Genomic DNA, 14,571 nt, shown 5'->3' on the forward strand with positions numbered 1-14,571 from the left:
AGATGGCTCCGACTGCTCGCCTTAATCAGCTCCAAATGGAGCAAGTTAGGAATATTGTTGCTGAGGAATTCAATAACGCTTTCAATGAACTAATCCCGGGCGTGACCAATGACATAATCAAGCAGGTCAAAGCTCTTCTGGATGAGCGCCTCGCAGCTATTCCCGGGGGAGCGTTACCGGCTCCGCCCGTTCGGGATTCGGCATACTACTTCGAGAAGTTCAGCAAGTGTAGCCCTCCTCTTTGGAACGGTGAATCCGTCCCAGTTGCTGCTAAGCATTGGGTGTCAGATGTTGAGGGCGCCTTCATGACTGTTGGGTGTCCGGACTAGTACAAAGTTGTGATCGCCATGAATCAGCTGCGAAAAAGGGGAAAGACATGGTGGAACACCATCACCGTTCTATTAAACGAGGAGGAAGTGAGGGCCATGTCTTGGGCCCAATTTGTGGAGAGGTTCGAGGCACAATATGTGCCCAAGGTGGAGCAGCAGCGGATGCAGCAAGAGTTCATGGCCTTACAGCAAACTACCGAGTCTGTTAGCGATCTGAACGCCAAGTTCTTGGAGATGCTATCTTTTTGTCCCTCATTTGCTGGGAACGAGGCCTGGTTGGTCAGCCAATACACTACCATTCTACGTACCGAGATTCGGGAATTCGTTAGCATGCAGGAGTTCTCGACTTTATCCGCGATCATGGATGCAGCAAGGAGGAGGGAAATCGAGTTGCAGACCCAGACCAAGAGGAAGGCCAATGACACCTCCTCCAAGACATCTGGAGATGCCCAGAAAAAGCAAAAGCAGGGTGGTAAGTCAAGGTATGAGTACAGGCCATCTTCAGGTCAGGGAGAGAAAAATCCGTTGATATGCTACAACTGTAAAAAGCCAAGGCATCATTGGAAGAATTGTATGGCGCCCCATGCGAGTGCAGTTCCTCAGATTACTTCTGCTGCTCCCGTCTGCTATCACTGCAACGAGACGGGACACAAGAAGCCCGAATGCCCGAAGTTGAAGGCTGGTAAAGGAAGCGGGGGTACAAATCCTGCAATTGCATCGTCTTCTAAGGGACCCACTGTGGTGACACGAGGTCGTGCTCACCAGATGACTGCGGATGAGCCGGTGATTACCGCGACAGTGGCAGGTAAATTTCTTTTTGTTTTCTTTTCTCTCCTGCCATTATTTAATAAATGGTAGTTAGAATTGTTCACATGATCGTATGTGGTAAAACAGGCACTTATTTCCTAGATTCCAAGCCTGCTGTTGTTATGTTTGATAGCGGTGCTACCCATTCTTTTGTATCTCACACGTTTATTAATCGTCTGGGGTGGAGTATCGGAAAATTGGCTCGCCCAATGGTTGTCGAAGTTGCCGACAACCGCACTATTTATGTCACCGATGTCTATCGGGGTTGCACTCTCGAGTTTTCTGGAGTTGAATTCCCTATTGATCTCATCCCTATTGCGATGCGAGAGCTCTGTGTTATCGTAGGCATGGATTGGCTTGATGCATTTGATGTGGAAATCCACTGTCGTAAGAAGCAAGTTCGTGTTCGAAACCCTAGAGGTGGAGAACTTATTATTCAGGGGGACATTCCCCGCCTGGCTATGGCTTCTTGCTCTTCTGCTATAGCACTAGACGACGTTCCTATCGTTTCCGACATTAGCGATGTCTTTCCGGAGGAACTCCCTGGCTTGCCACCCGTTCGGCAAGTGGAGTTTTGCATTGATTTGGTGCCAGGTGCGACTCCGGTAGCGAAATCTCCTTGCCGCTTGGCACCACCTGAAATGAAAGAGCTCCAAGAGCAACTGCAAGAACTAAGTGACAAAGGGTTTATACGGCCAAGCTGCTCGCCTTGGGGTGCTCCTATTCTCTTTGTGAAGAAGAAAGATGGATCCTAGCGAATGTGTATTGATTATAGGGAGCTAAACAAGCGCACGATAAAGAATAGGTACCCGTTGCCACGTATTGACGATCTTTTCGATCAGCTTCAGGGAGCATCTTGGTTTTCCAAGATTGATTTATGTTCTGGTTACCATCAGATGCGTGTTCGTGAAGAAGACATTGAGAAAACAACATTCCGTACTCGATATGGGCACTTTGAATTTGTGGTGATGCCTTTTGGGCTTACCAATGCACCCGCAGCGTTCATGGATCTCATGAACCGGGTGTGTAGCCTGATGCTTGACCGTTCGGTCATAGTGTTCATAGATGATATCTTAGTCTATTCTAAGAGCAAAGAGGAGCATCAGCAACACCTTCGGGAGATTCTGGAAACTCTGGCAAGAGAAAGGCTTTATGCTAAATTCTCAAAATGTGAATTTTGGTTGGAAGAAGTTCAGTTCTTGGGGCATGTGGTAAACAAACACGGTATCAAGGTCGATCAAGCCAAGGCTGATGCGGTTAAACAATGGAAGATTCCGAAAACACCTTCTGAAATTCGCAGTTTCTTGGGTTTAGCCGGTTATTACCGGAGGTTCATTGAAAATTTCTCTAAAATCGCCTTACCACTCACCCAATTGACCAAGAAATCAATGAATTTCGTTTGGGGCCCGGAGCAGCAACTAGCGTTTGATGAGTTAAGGAAGCGATTGTGTGAAGCTCCGATTTTGGCCTTACCTGACGGGGTTGAGGATATGGTGGTTTATTGTGATGCATCGCTTCAAGGTCTTGGTGCCGTGTTAATGCAACGAGATAGGGTGATAGCCTATGCCTCCCGACAGCTGAAACCCCACGAACGAAACTACCCCACTCATGATTTGGAGCTTGGGGCTGTTGTTTTCGCTCTTAAGATTTGGAGACACTATCTCTATGGAGTGAAGTTTATCATATACACTGACCATAAGAGTCTAAAATATTTGTTCGAGCAGCGGGATTTGAATATGATGCAGATCCGATGGTTGGATGTGGTAAAAGATTATGATTGTGAAATTCACTACCACCCCGGTAAAGCTAATGTGGTAGCTGATGCTCTCAGTCGTAAACAATCTGCCGAACCGATTAGAGCTAAGTGTCTCCGGATCACGATGGTGTCGTCTTTGTTAGATCTAATCCGGGACGCCCAAAAGACGACAATACTGGAGGAAAACATCAGGCGTGAGAAGATTGGAAAAGAGTTGCCTAAGATGGAACGAGACGGGCGGGGTTTGTTGACTCGCTACGGTAGGGTTTGGGTTCCATATACTGGGGGAAATCGGAAAACCCTAATGGATGAGTCTCATAAGTCAAAATTTTCTATCCATCCTGGTGCTACTAAAATGTATCGGGACCTTCATGAGGCTTACTGGTGGCATGGAATGAAGAATGATGTGGCTCAATTTGTGGAAGAATGTATGACCTGTCGGAAGGTCAAGGCGGAACACCAGAAACCGCATGGGAAGTTGCAACCATTGGAGATTCCTGAATGGAAATGGGAGCATCTAACCATGGACTTCATTACAAAACTTCCTAGAACTGCCCGAGGATCAGATACGATATGGGTGATTGTTGATCGTTTGACTAAGAGTGCTCACTTTCTGGCTATAAAGGAGAGCTCATCGGCGGAGAAATTAGCCGAGATCTTTGTTCGGGAGATTGTCTCATTACATGGGGTGCCCGTTTCTATCGTCTCCGATCAAGACACCCAATTTACCTCTCGGTTCTGGAGGAAGTTTCAAGAGGAATTGGGCACACGATTACATTTTAGTACTGCCTTCCATCCGCAGACAGACGGGCAGAGTGAGCGGACGATTCAGACCTTGGAGGACATGCTTAGGGCGTGTGCGATTGATTTTGGGGGTAGTTGGGATGACCATCTACATCTAGCTGAGTTTTCTTATAACAACAGCTATCACTCAAGCATTAAAATGCCTCCGTATGAAGCCTTGTACGGGAGGAAGTGCAGGATGCCCGTTTGTTGGGGCGAGGTTGGGCAGAGGGTACTTGGGAGTACCGATATCGTGCTACAGACTACGGAGAAAATCCAAGTGATTCGGGATCATTTGGTCACAGCGAGTGGTCGTCAGAAAACTTATGCCGACAAAAGACGCTCCAATCTTGAGTTCCAGGTGGGAGATTATGTGTTGCTTAAAGTCTCCCCCTGGAAAGGTGTGATTCGATTTCGGAAGCGGGGAAAGCTCGGACCCCGATATATTGGACCCTACAAGGTCATAGCTCGTGTGGGGAAGGTGGCTTACCGTTTAGAGCTTCCTGACGAGCTTAGTCTAATTCATAATACGTTCCACGTGTTTCAGTTACGAAAATGCGTTGTTCATGAGACCGCTGTGATACCACTGGAGGACATACAAATTGACAAGCATCTCAATTATGTTGAGAAACCAATCGCAATTTTAGAACGAAAGACAAAAGCTCTCCGCAACAAGACTATAAACCTGGTTAAGGTGCAGTGGCAACATAGGAAGGGTTCGGAATGGACTTGGGAACCGGAATGCGAGATGCGGGCTCATTATCCGGATCTGTTTCTAGGTGTTGACTTCGAGGACGAAGTCCGTTCTTAGTGGGGGAGAGTTGTAACGCCCCGGGTTTTCTCGGTATGTTGGTTTATTTTAATTTAATTATCCTTGTAACCTTGGGTTAATTTATTTAACCAATGTCTGATTTCTTATGTTATTGGACTCTTTTGATCATCTTGTAAACTCCTTTTATTGAAGTCCATGGGCTATGGGCCTATTTGCAAAGTCCATCTAGTTAATAGTACTTAATGTGTAAGTTGAATCATTTGGAACACACACAAGGAAAACACTCTAAACCCTCCCTCTCTCTCAAAAATCGTCCATCTCTCTCTCTTTGGGATCAAGAGCAGCCAAGGGGCTGTTTGGAGCTTAATTCTTGTTCATTTCCAGCCTTGATTCGTATTGGTATGAACCTCCGTATCCTTTCTTACAACTTGATTCATAACCTTGTTCTAGTTTTATGATTTCATCTTCACTTCTTCTCCTTCTTATTTTATTTGTAATTGTATGTTATACATCATCTCAAGATCCTATCTTCACCCCATATATGGTGGATGATGGATCTAGGGGATTACATGTGGCAAAAGATCATGGAAACCCTAAAAGGGAGAATGATGATTTTATGTGCTTATGTTTATTTTCATGTTGATTATTATTACATACTTGTGGCTAAATGATATCCTAATGATCCCTAACCCTTTTTAGTACCACCATTAGCATGGGGACTGAATTGGGATGATGAACACATCTTAAAATGTGTTTCAAAAGGAGAAGGATGGATAAGCCAAAAAGGAATCACGGGTGGCTACGATTCTGTTTTCCATCAGATCTGTAGTCATTTTGTAAAAATTATATCTCGATCTCTAGAACTCAAACGGACCCCAAACCAGATCCAAAAGTTCAAAAATTGAGTTGGCTAACTTTCCTAAGCAGGCCAACCTCACTGATAAGGGCTTTATCTATGTGAAATAATGGCATCTTTGCTGTTAGGTCTGATCCGGGTCTGTTCTGATATGTCATTTTGTTTTCATCATTTCTAAGTCTTGGAAAAGGATCCAGAGTGATTCCAAGTTTCTATATGTTACTTATATTATGAATTTAAGATCTGGATAATATGGGGTGTTATTTCCAATTATAAATTGGTTAGAATGGATCCACACTCCAGGTCAGTGGGCAGTCACCAGCTTTTGCTAGTGCTGTGATTGTCCACAAGGTGAATTTTATATCTGGAGTTTGAGAGATGATTTTCATTCAATTCCAACTCTGAGACTTTCACTTGTATGTCCTTTAATTCTCTTATTTTTTTTTTGGACGAATTCTACTCACAAGTTGGGTAGAATTGGCCAACATCACTTGACTGTATTGTTGGAGACAGAAGTGATACACCATTTTGTAAAATTCATATTTAATTCATCTTTTGGAGTTAGAATGAGTTCTTTATATTTGTGGAATCCTAAGAAATCATAGTTTCCTATAAAATTTAGTTAAAGCTATGTCTCTGTTTTATATTTTGGAGTAAATCCGTTTTGAACAGCAGGTCTGTTTTAGAGACCTTGCTGTGATCACTCTTTTCTCAACTCATAGCTTCATTACTTCTCCATTCTAACCTTTAGTCCTTCTTAGGTGAGGTTTTGAAGTTTGCTCAAGATTGATAGCATTATTTGATTGTTAGCCATCCTTAATACTCACTCAAGGTGAGTTCTCTCACACCGTTGTATTGATGATTGTGTTTGCTAGTTAGCTCGTGTGTGATTATTTGAATTTATTATAAAAGCATGCTATATAAGTATTGTTTTAATTCGTACATGTGCACTGTATGTAACTAATTATGGATATGGGGACACCACCAAAGGATACGGATTTACCGGTGCGGTGGGTAGGTAAGATCACCAACGTAATACTCTTCGTGAGGTGCGGTGATTAGGGCCAAATGATACGGGATCTTCCCGGTGCGGTTCAAACCTACAGGTCCTTCTCGTAATATAGACATTGATTCGTTCTTTGCCTTTATCATTATAATTGGAAAATGGATTAGGGCTAGTAAATATGAATGTTAGTACAATGTCTGTGTTTGAATTCACTAAGCTTCGTGCTTACGTTTTTCCCTTATAACTTTTCAGGTGTTAAGATTAAAGAGGCTAAGGCTTGACATGGAGCATCGGGACATCGCTACTAGTTATTTTGTTGGGACCTTATTATTATTATTACTTCCGCACTTTATTTTATATGATTATTAAGTTGATGCATTATGTTATGACTATTTCAGTTGTTTTAATTTAATTTAAGATGCGTTTTAAAAGTTTAAAATTTTTGAAAAAAAATTGGGTGTCACATCTGGATTGAATCAAGAGATATTGAACAGGGGATATCTCATCAAGACAGATATAGCATCATACTAAGCGATAAAGCAGGAAGGAGTTATCAAGACAGAACATTTTATCGCCAGCGGATTGATCAAGTAACATCGCGTATACAAGGATTTTCTACGAAGGATTGGCTCGAGAAATACTCCCATAGTATTTCATGGTTCACTGCAGCGGCGATTCGTTGTTTGATATGTTAGGTAAGTTTTAGGCATGCTGCGTACCACGGTCACTCCCAAGCACATGTTGGCCGTGTCTCGAATGAATATAGTTAGCCACGCTATATTGACCCTAGACACGACTACATAACTGCTCAGGTTTAACCGCAGTGTACAACACCCATTTACTTATGTTTTGTTCTACTTGAAGTTACGGATTCTGACGGTTCGGTATACTTGTATACTTTTGAAAATACTTATAGTTTTGGAGATACTTTTAATTCAGAGCACTGAGGCCCTTTAGTGTTTATAGTTTTATACCATGTAAGGTTTGGTATACTCTGTTCACTATAAACAAGGGCTCTGATACCAATCTGTCACACCCCGAAAACCAAAGGCGGAAACGTCTCCGGGGTTGACTACCACATTGTGTATCAAATCCAATGTACATAGTATTCACAGTAAACAAACATTACATTACATATATATGAAAGTTTACATGTGTTTCAAAAGTAAGGTTATACAAATATACATATGCATCATATTAACAAAAGTTGAGACAAGTCTTCTACGCACTCCGTCTTCGCCAAAAGAGATCACCGGGTACCTGTCTAACTTGGACCTGAGAATACAAGCGGTTTGAAAATCAGCATAAAGCTGGTGAGTTCATAAGCGGTTTTGTTTTGTGAAAATGTATCGGTTTCCTTTAGTTTCCGAAAAGATTTGTTATCCAAGAAAATCCCATATTTTCTTATGTGAAGTTGGTTAAGTTATCATTTGTTACCAATTGTAAGATCAATGTAAGATCAATGGTATATACCCCAGGAAAATCCCATATTTTCGTAATTGTAAGATCAATGGTATATCATAAAGTGTAGTTTAGCACACAAAACTATATAATGAAAATCTTGGGATCACTATCCCGAAAGACATATAAGTTAGTTTGAGATATTCGAAAGTACGGTTCAAGATCATGGGACTATCATCCCGAACTAACACGAGATAAGTTAATGTATGTATGTAAATATAGATTTGAAACCATGGGATCACTATCCCGAATAAGATACAAATTTAGAACTTGTGGGATCACTATCCCGTATAAGATATAGATTTAGAAAACCTTGGAATCACTATCCCGTATATAGATTTAGAAAACCTTGGGATCACTATCCCGTATATAGATTTAGAAAACCATGGGATCACTATCCCGTATAATTTATCGATATGAAACCTTGGGATCACTATCCCGTATAAGATATAGTTAAAGATCATGGGGAAAGACATCCCGTACAGATAGTAGACATAAAACCATGGGATCACTATCCCGAACTAGATACCAAATAGTTTAGTTAATACCATGGGATCACTATCCCGAAAGAGATATAAGAATAAACCATGGGATCATTATCCCGTATAGGACATAGATATATAATAGTTTGATAATACCATGGGATTACTATCCCGAAAGAGACATAGAAACAATACCATGGGATCACAATCCCGAAAGAGACATAAAACATAGATACAAAACCATGGAATCACTATCCCGAACGAGATAAAGATTCTGAACCCAAACTGTGAATAAGCTGGTATTAATACATATTGTGACTCGGGTAACCATACTGATACGACAACGTGACCTCCTTGACGTTTGTCAGACGTCGAACGATATCCAAAAATTTGTCACCCTAGGCGTGCCCGCCTAACTGTAGCTAGCAGTTAAGGTGTGGGATTGTCAGTCCCGAATTGATCTATTCACAAATTCCGCGCTCTCCCCCCAGGAGACTCTGGTTACACTTCCGGAGAGGATTTACTGATCATCCATAAAGGGTAGTGACTATCTCACAAGCTAGTACTAAACTATTCACAGGGTTCTTATAAGATATTGACATACAGAAAGTTATGAAACATAGTACAGTAAAGTATAGATACACACATGAAATCATCGGATAACATATTCAAATGATACGGAGATAAACTGAACAGACATGGTTTATCTAATAATTTAGTATAGATATCAGTATACGATAGAAAGAACAGTAAAGACCCCCAAATTATTCCCATAATAATTTGATTAGTTTGATTGTTTCTTAACTAAAATCCATTTAGTTGAAATCGAGTAGTCATTCCTTATGCTCAGCATAATACATAAGGAGTAAAAGAGTTTATAGATTTGTCATATATTGTTTGAAACACATCAATGTTGTGATTGGAAAACGGTTATGGTTTGCTTGTATTCCCCCCCTGAAAACATTGAAAACAGTTACAAGCCGTAGGGGTATGAACTCACCGGACGAGGTACGAGACGATTTGGATGCTAAGAGTTGAGCCGGGACTTGTAAACGCACGAGGTTCCTAATTATGAAGTAAAGATACACATTTGTATCTAATTAGGACTTAGATTGATTGTCGGATAGGGACAATTGCTTCAGGTCGCGATAACACTCCGATACAAGTGTTTGGTGGGACCCGGGTGGCGTTTAGGGACATGAATGGCACAAGGGACTTGGGAAATGAGTTGGGACATCAAAAGAACACTCCCCTTATGGGAGTTTACGGCCAAAACACCCTTCCCCGTGATTTTACGGCCGTAAACTCATGATGGGTGATTTATGGTGCCTTTTGGACTTCCAACACTTAGGGAATGATTTCTAGACTTGGTTTAAGGACTTGGAATGATTCAAAACATCAATTTGACCCTCTTTGATGGGAGTTTACGGCCTAGCAAGCTTCATGGCTGTAAACCCTTGTTTGTCCAAGAAAATGATGTTTATTGTTGCTAGAACAAATCACATGTGATTGGTAAAATTAATCCAAGGCCTAACATGAGTTTGCATGGGACTTTTGAGGTGTTTGTGGAGTTTACGGCCCATGAAACTCCCTTCATGGCTGTAAACTCTAATACATGGTGCTCCAAGGTGTTTTGAGGTCTAGAACTTGCATGAAAGGACTTCTAAAATTCATCTAAGGGCCTTAGGGGTGTGTAGTTTGCATTTTAACATCAAAAATTTTGGAGTTTACGGCCCAAGAACATGTCTTGGCCGTAAACCCTTAGAAACCCCATAAATGTTGTGTTTTTGGCCCTCAAAATATTTTTGGTTGGTCCCTTGATTTATTCGAAGGCTTTTGGTGGTGTTGGATGGCTTTCTAACACCTTTGAATGAGATTTATGCCAAGTTTAGTGGAGTTTACGGCCCAAGAACTCTCCTTGGCCGTAAACTCATCTAAGTCCCTCAAAATTTATGTTTCAAGTGTCCAAATGCAAGAATCAAAGTCCCATAATTCATATCTAAGCTATAGGGGTGATTTGGAAGGGTTTAAGGGCATAAAAACCCTCATTATATGAGTTTACGGCCCAAGAATATTCCTTGGCCGTAAACTCCTCTAAACATCACAAAATGCAATTTTTTCATGTTTAGATTCCATATTTTAAAGTCTCATAGCCATATCCAAGGTCCAAACTAGTCAAGGAAGGTTTTAAAGGCTCAAAACCCACCATTTTGTGTGTTCACGGCCTAAGCACCTTCTTAGGCTATAAACTCATGCATTTTGTCCAATTTCATGTTTAAGTGTCTAATTTGGAAGCTAAACATGCTATAGATTAAGGCTAGGAAGGTACCTTAAGGATTTGAAGCCTTAAAATTGAGTTTTGGACACTAAATCTTTGGATTTTGGAGAGAGGTTAGAGAGAGAGTAGTGAGAGAAGGAAAAGCTTCAAATGAAGGCTGAAACATGTTTATATAGTTCCTAAAATTTGCACGTGATGGAATTCTACCCGATACCGATGCTAACCTCGGCTTTTGGTCGCACCCGATTAAGTTTCCATCACCCGACGGGAACATTTTTAAAACTTATAAAATAATGATTTTGGGCGAAAAATATAAGTTCCTGAGTGCTTTAGACACTCATTAGGATCAAATAAACATGTAAATTATACAAATAACTTCTAAAGGGAAATCGGAACGAATCCGATAACGACGACTTTCCGGGTAGAACGGGTTTTGGCGACGAACAAATTTCGGGTTGTTACAAATACTCTGCAAGCAGAAGCTCCTTCATAGCTTCCCAACCCATGGCATTTGCTACAAGTAAAGTTAAAGATTTGACTCGGCCGTTCCACCAAGTCAGGGCTTTATCAAGGAAGGTGCAGGCGGCGAACTTTACCTTGTCAGACTCCGACAGGCACATATTTCGAAGATTGATTCGATTTTCTCAAACCATCGAGTTAGGGAAATGACACCCCTAGTTCCGTCAAAGGATGTGGGATTTGCGTTCATGAAGTCTTTATTGGAACCCCCTCTTCGGTGTTCCTGGCTGTCTTCTGGGTATTGAGGCTGGGGACCACCTCCGGAGCCACCGGGATTCATTTGTGACATGGCTGCCACCATTGTGGCAGTCAGAACGGTCTGAAGTGATGCGAGATCAAATTGAGGAGGAGGTGGTGTCGGAGGAGGATTGTCGTTGTTCTTCGAGCTGGGTCTCTTTCTTGGAGACATCTTGATCTAAAAAGATCATGAAAGAGAGGATCATAAGTCCTCTGAATTGAATCAAGAGATATGGAACAAGGGATATCTCATCAAGACAGATATAGCATTATACTAAGCGATAAAGCAGGAAAGAGTTATCAAGACAGAACATTTTATCGCTAGAGGAATGTTCAAGTAACATCGCGTATACGAGGATTTTCTACGAAGGATTGGCTCGAGAAATACTCCCATAGTATTTCTTGTCTCGTTGCAACGACGACTCATTGTTTGAGATATTGGGTAAGTTTTAAGCATGCTGCGTACCATAGTCACTCCCAAGCACATGTTGGCCGTGTCTCGAATGAATATAGTTGGCCAGGCTATATTGATCCTAGACACAACTACATAACTGCCCAGGTTTAACCACAGTGTACAACACCCATTTACTTATGTTTTGTCCTACTTGTAGTTACGGATTTCGATGGTTCGGTATACTTGTATACTTTTGAAAATACTTATAGTTTTGAAGATACTTTTAATTCAGAGCACTGAGGCCCTTTAGTGTTTATAGTTTTGTACCATGTAAGGTTTGGTATACTCCGTTCACTATAAACAAGGGCTCTGATACCAATCTGCCACACCCCGAAAATCAAAGGCAGAAACATTTCTGGGGTGGACTCCACATTGTGTATCAAATCCAATGTACATAGTAATCACAGTAAACAACCATTACATTACATACATATGAAAGTTTACATTTGTTTCAAAAGTAAAGTTATACAAGATATACATGTGCATCATATTAACAAAAGTTGAGACGAGTCTACTGAGCACTCCGTCTTCACCAAAAGATATCGTCGGGTACCTGTCTAACTTGGACCTGAGAATACAACCGGTTTGAAAATCAACATAAAGCTGGTGAGTTCATAAGCGGTTTTGTTTTATGAAAATGTATCGGTTTCCTTTAGTTTTTCCGAAAAGGTTTGTTATCCAAGAAAATCCCATATTTTCTTATGTAAAGTTAGTTTAGTTATCATTTGTTATCAATTCGATTATGTGATGTATTTTACACCAGGAAAATCCCATATTTTCCTAAATGCAAGATTTACTAACACAGAGTATAGTTTAATACACAAAACTATATATTGAAAATCTTGGGATCACTATCCCCAACGAGACATAATATAGTTTGACACATATGAAAATACAAATTTAAGATCATGGGAGTACCATCCCGGACTAGACACAAGATAATTTGATATATATGAAAATATAGATTAGGAACCTTGGGATTACTATCCCGAACAAGATATAGATTTAGAGCATGGGATTATCATTCCGTACTTGATATAGATTGAAATCATGGGATCACTATCCCGTAATAGATATAGATTAAGAACCATGGGATCACTATCCCGGACAAGATATAAGTGTAAACCATGGGATTACAATCCCGGAATTTTTGTTGATTCAAAACCATGGGATTACTATCCCATATAAAATATAGTTAAAAATCATGGGGCAAACATCCCGTACAGGTTGTAAATACCATATAAAAAGTAGATATGGAATAGAAACAAAGTCAAAACGATACTGTGAATAAACTTATATTAATACATGTTGTGAGTCATGTAACCATGCTAATACGACAACGAGACCTCCTTGACGCTTGTCAGACGTCGAATGATATCTAGAAATTTGTCACCCCAGGCGTGCCCGCCTAACTGCAGCTAGCAGTTAAGGTGTGGGATTGTCAGTCCCGAATAGATCTATTCACAAATTCCTCGCTCTCCCTCCAGGAGACTGTGGTTACACTTCCGGGGAGGATTTACTGATCATCCATAAAGGGTAGTGACTATCTCACAAACTAGTACTAAACTATTCACAGGGTTCTCATACAATATCAACATACAAAAGATTATGAAATGTAATACAACGAATATAGATACATACAATGAAACTATCTGACAATACATTATAATGATACAGAGATAAACTAAATCAGACATAGTTTATCTAATAACTTTATATAGATATCAATACATGATAAAACGAACAATAAAGAACTCCAAATTATTACCATAATAATTTGACTAGTTTGGGTATTTTCTTAACTAAAATACATTTAGTTGTAATTGATAAATCATTCCTTATGCTCAGCATAATACATAAGGAGTAAAAGTGTTTATAAATTTTCCAGATATTATTTGAAACATATCAATGTTATGATTTGAAAACAGTTATAGTTTGCTTGCATTCCCCCCTGAAAGCATTGAAAAACACGGAAAAGGGCGTAGGGGTATGAACTCACCGAACAAGAATGTGATGATTTCGGATGTTAAACGTTGTTCCGGTGCTTGCAAACGCACGAGGTTCCTAAGTATAATGTAAAGATACACATTTGTGTCTAATTAGTACTTATATTGATTATTTCTTAGGGACAATTACTTCTAGTCGCGAAAACACTCCGATACAAGTGTTTGGAGGGACCCGGGTGGCTTTTAAGGACATGTAATGATGCGAGGGACTTAGGCAATGAGTTTACTCCCCAAGAGTAAACTTCTAAATGATGTTTACAGCCTAAACACCCATTCCCCATGAGTTTACAGCCGTAAACTCATGGTGGGTGGTTTATGGTGCAATTTGGACTTCAAACACTTAGGGGAATTTTTCTAGGTTTGGATCAAAGTCTTGGAATGGATTTTTAACATCAAAATGACACATTTATGGGAGTTTACGGCCTAGCATGGTCTCCTGGCCGTAAACTCCTAAATACCCATGAAAAATTGTGTTTTTGGATTCCAAACTAATCACATGTGATTGCTAGATTTATTCCTAAGCCTTACATGCATTTGCTTGATGATTTGAAGGGGTTTTTGGAGTTTACGGCCATGGGACACCTTTTATGGCCGTAAACTCTTAAATGAAGGGTTTTATGTGTTTAAGGCCCTTAAACTATTTTTGGTTGGTGCTATGATTTATTCCAAGGCTTTTGGTGGTGTTGGATGGCTTTCTAACACATTGAAATTGAATTTTCACCCATTTTTAAGAAGTTTACGGCCCAAGCACAAACCTTGGCCGTAAACTCATATAAGTCCCCCAAAAATTTGATGGGTTTTGAGCATTCTAACACTTCCTAAGTG

General features: G+C 40.5%; 1 protein-coding gene across 1 annotated transcript in view; it reads left to right on the forward strand.

Moving 5' to 3' along the window:
* Positions 1–347: 347 nt before the first annotated feature.
* Positions 348–14,571, forward strand: part of LOC145010564 (uncharacterized) — an 89,922-nt gene continuing 75,698 nt past the window's right edge. Inside the window, exons 1-2 of the mRNA XM_078969090.1 lie at positions 348–1,134; positions 1,224–1,821. Coding sequence (XP_078825216.1) covers positions 348–1,134; positions 1,224–1,821 — 1,385 coding nt within the window. The remainder of the gene's footprint in view (positions 1,135–1,223; positions 1,822–14,571) is intronic.

The sequence above is a fragment of the Lactuca saligna genome, chromosome 8 (assembly GCF_052625555.1).
Source record: "Lactuca saligna cultivar CGN05327 chromosome 8, ASM5262555v1, whole genome shotgun sequence".
NCBI lineage: Eukaryota > Viridiplantae > Streptophyta > Magnoliopsida > Asterales > Asteraceae > Lactuca > Lactuca saligna.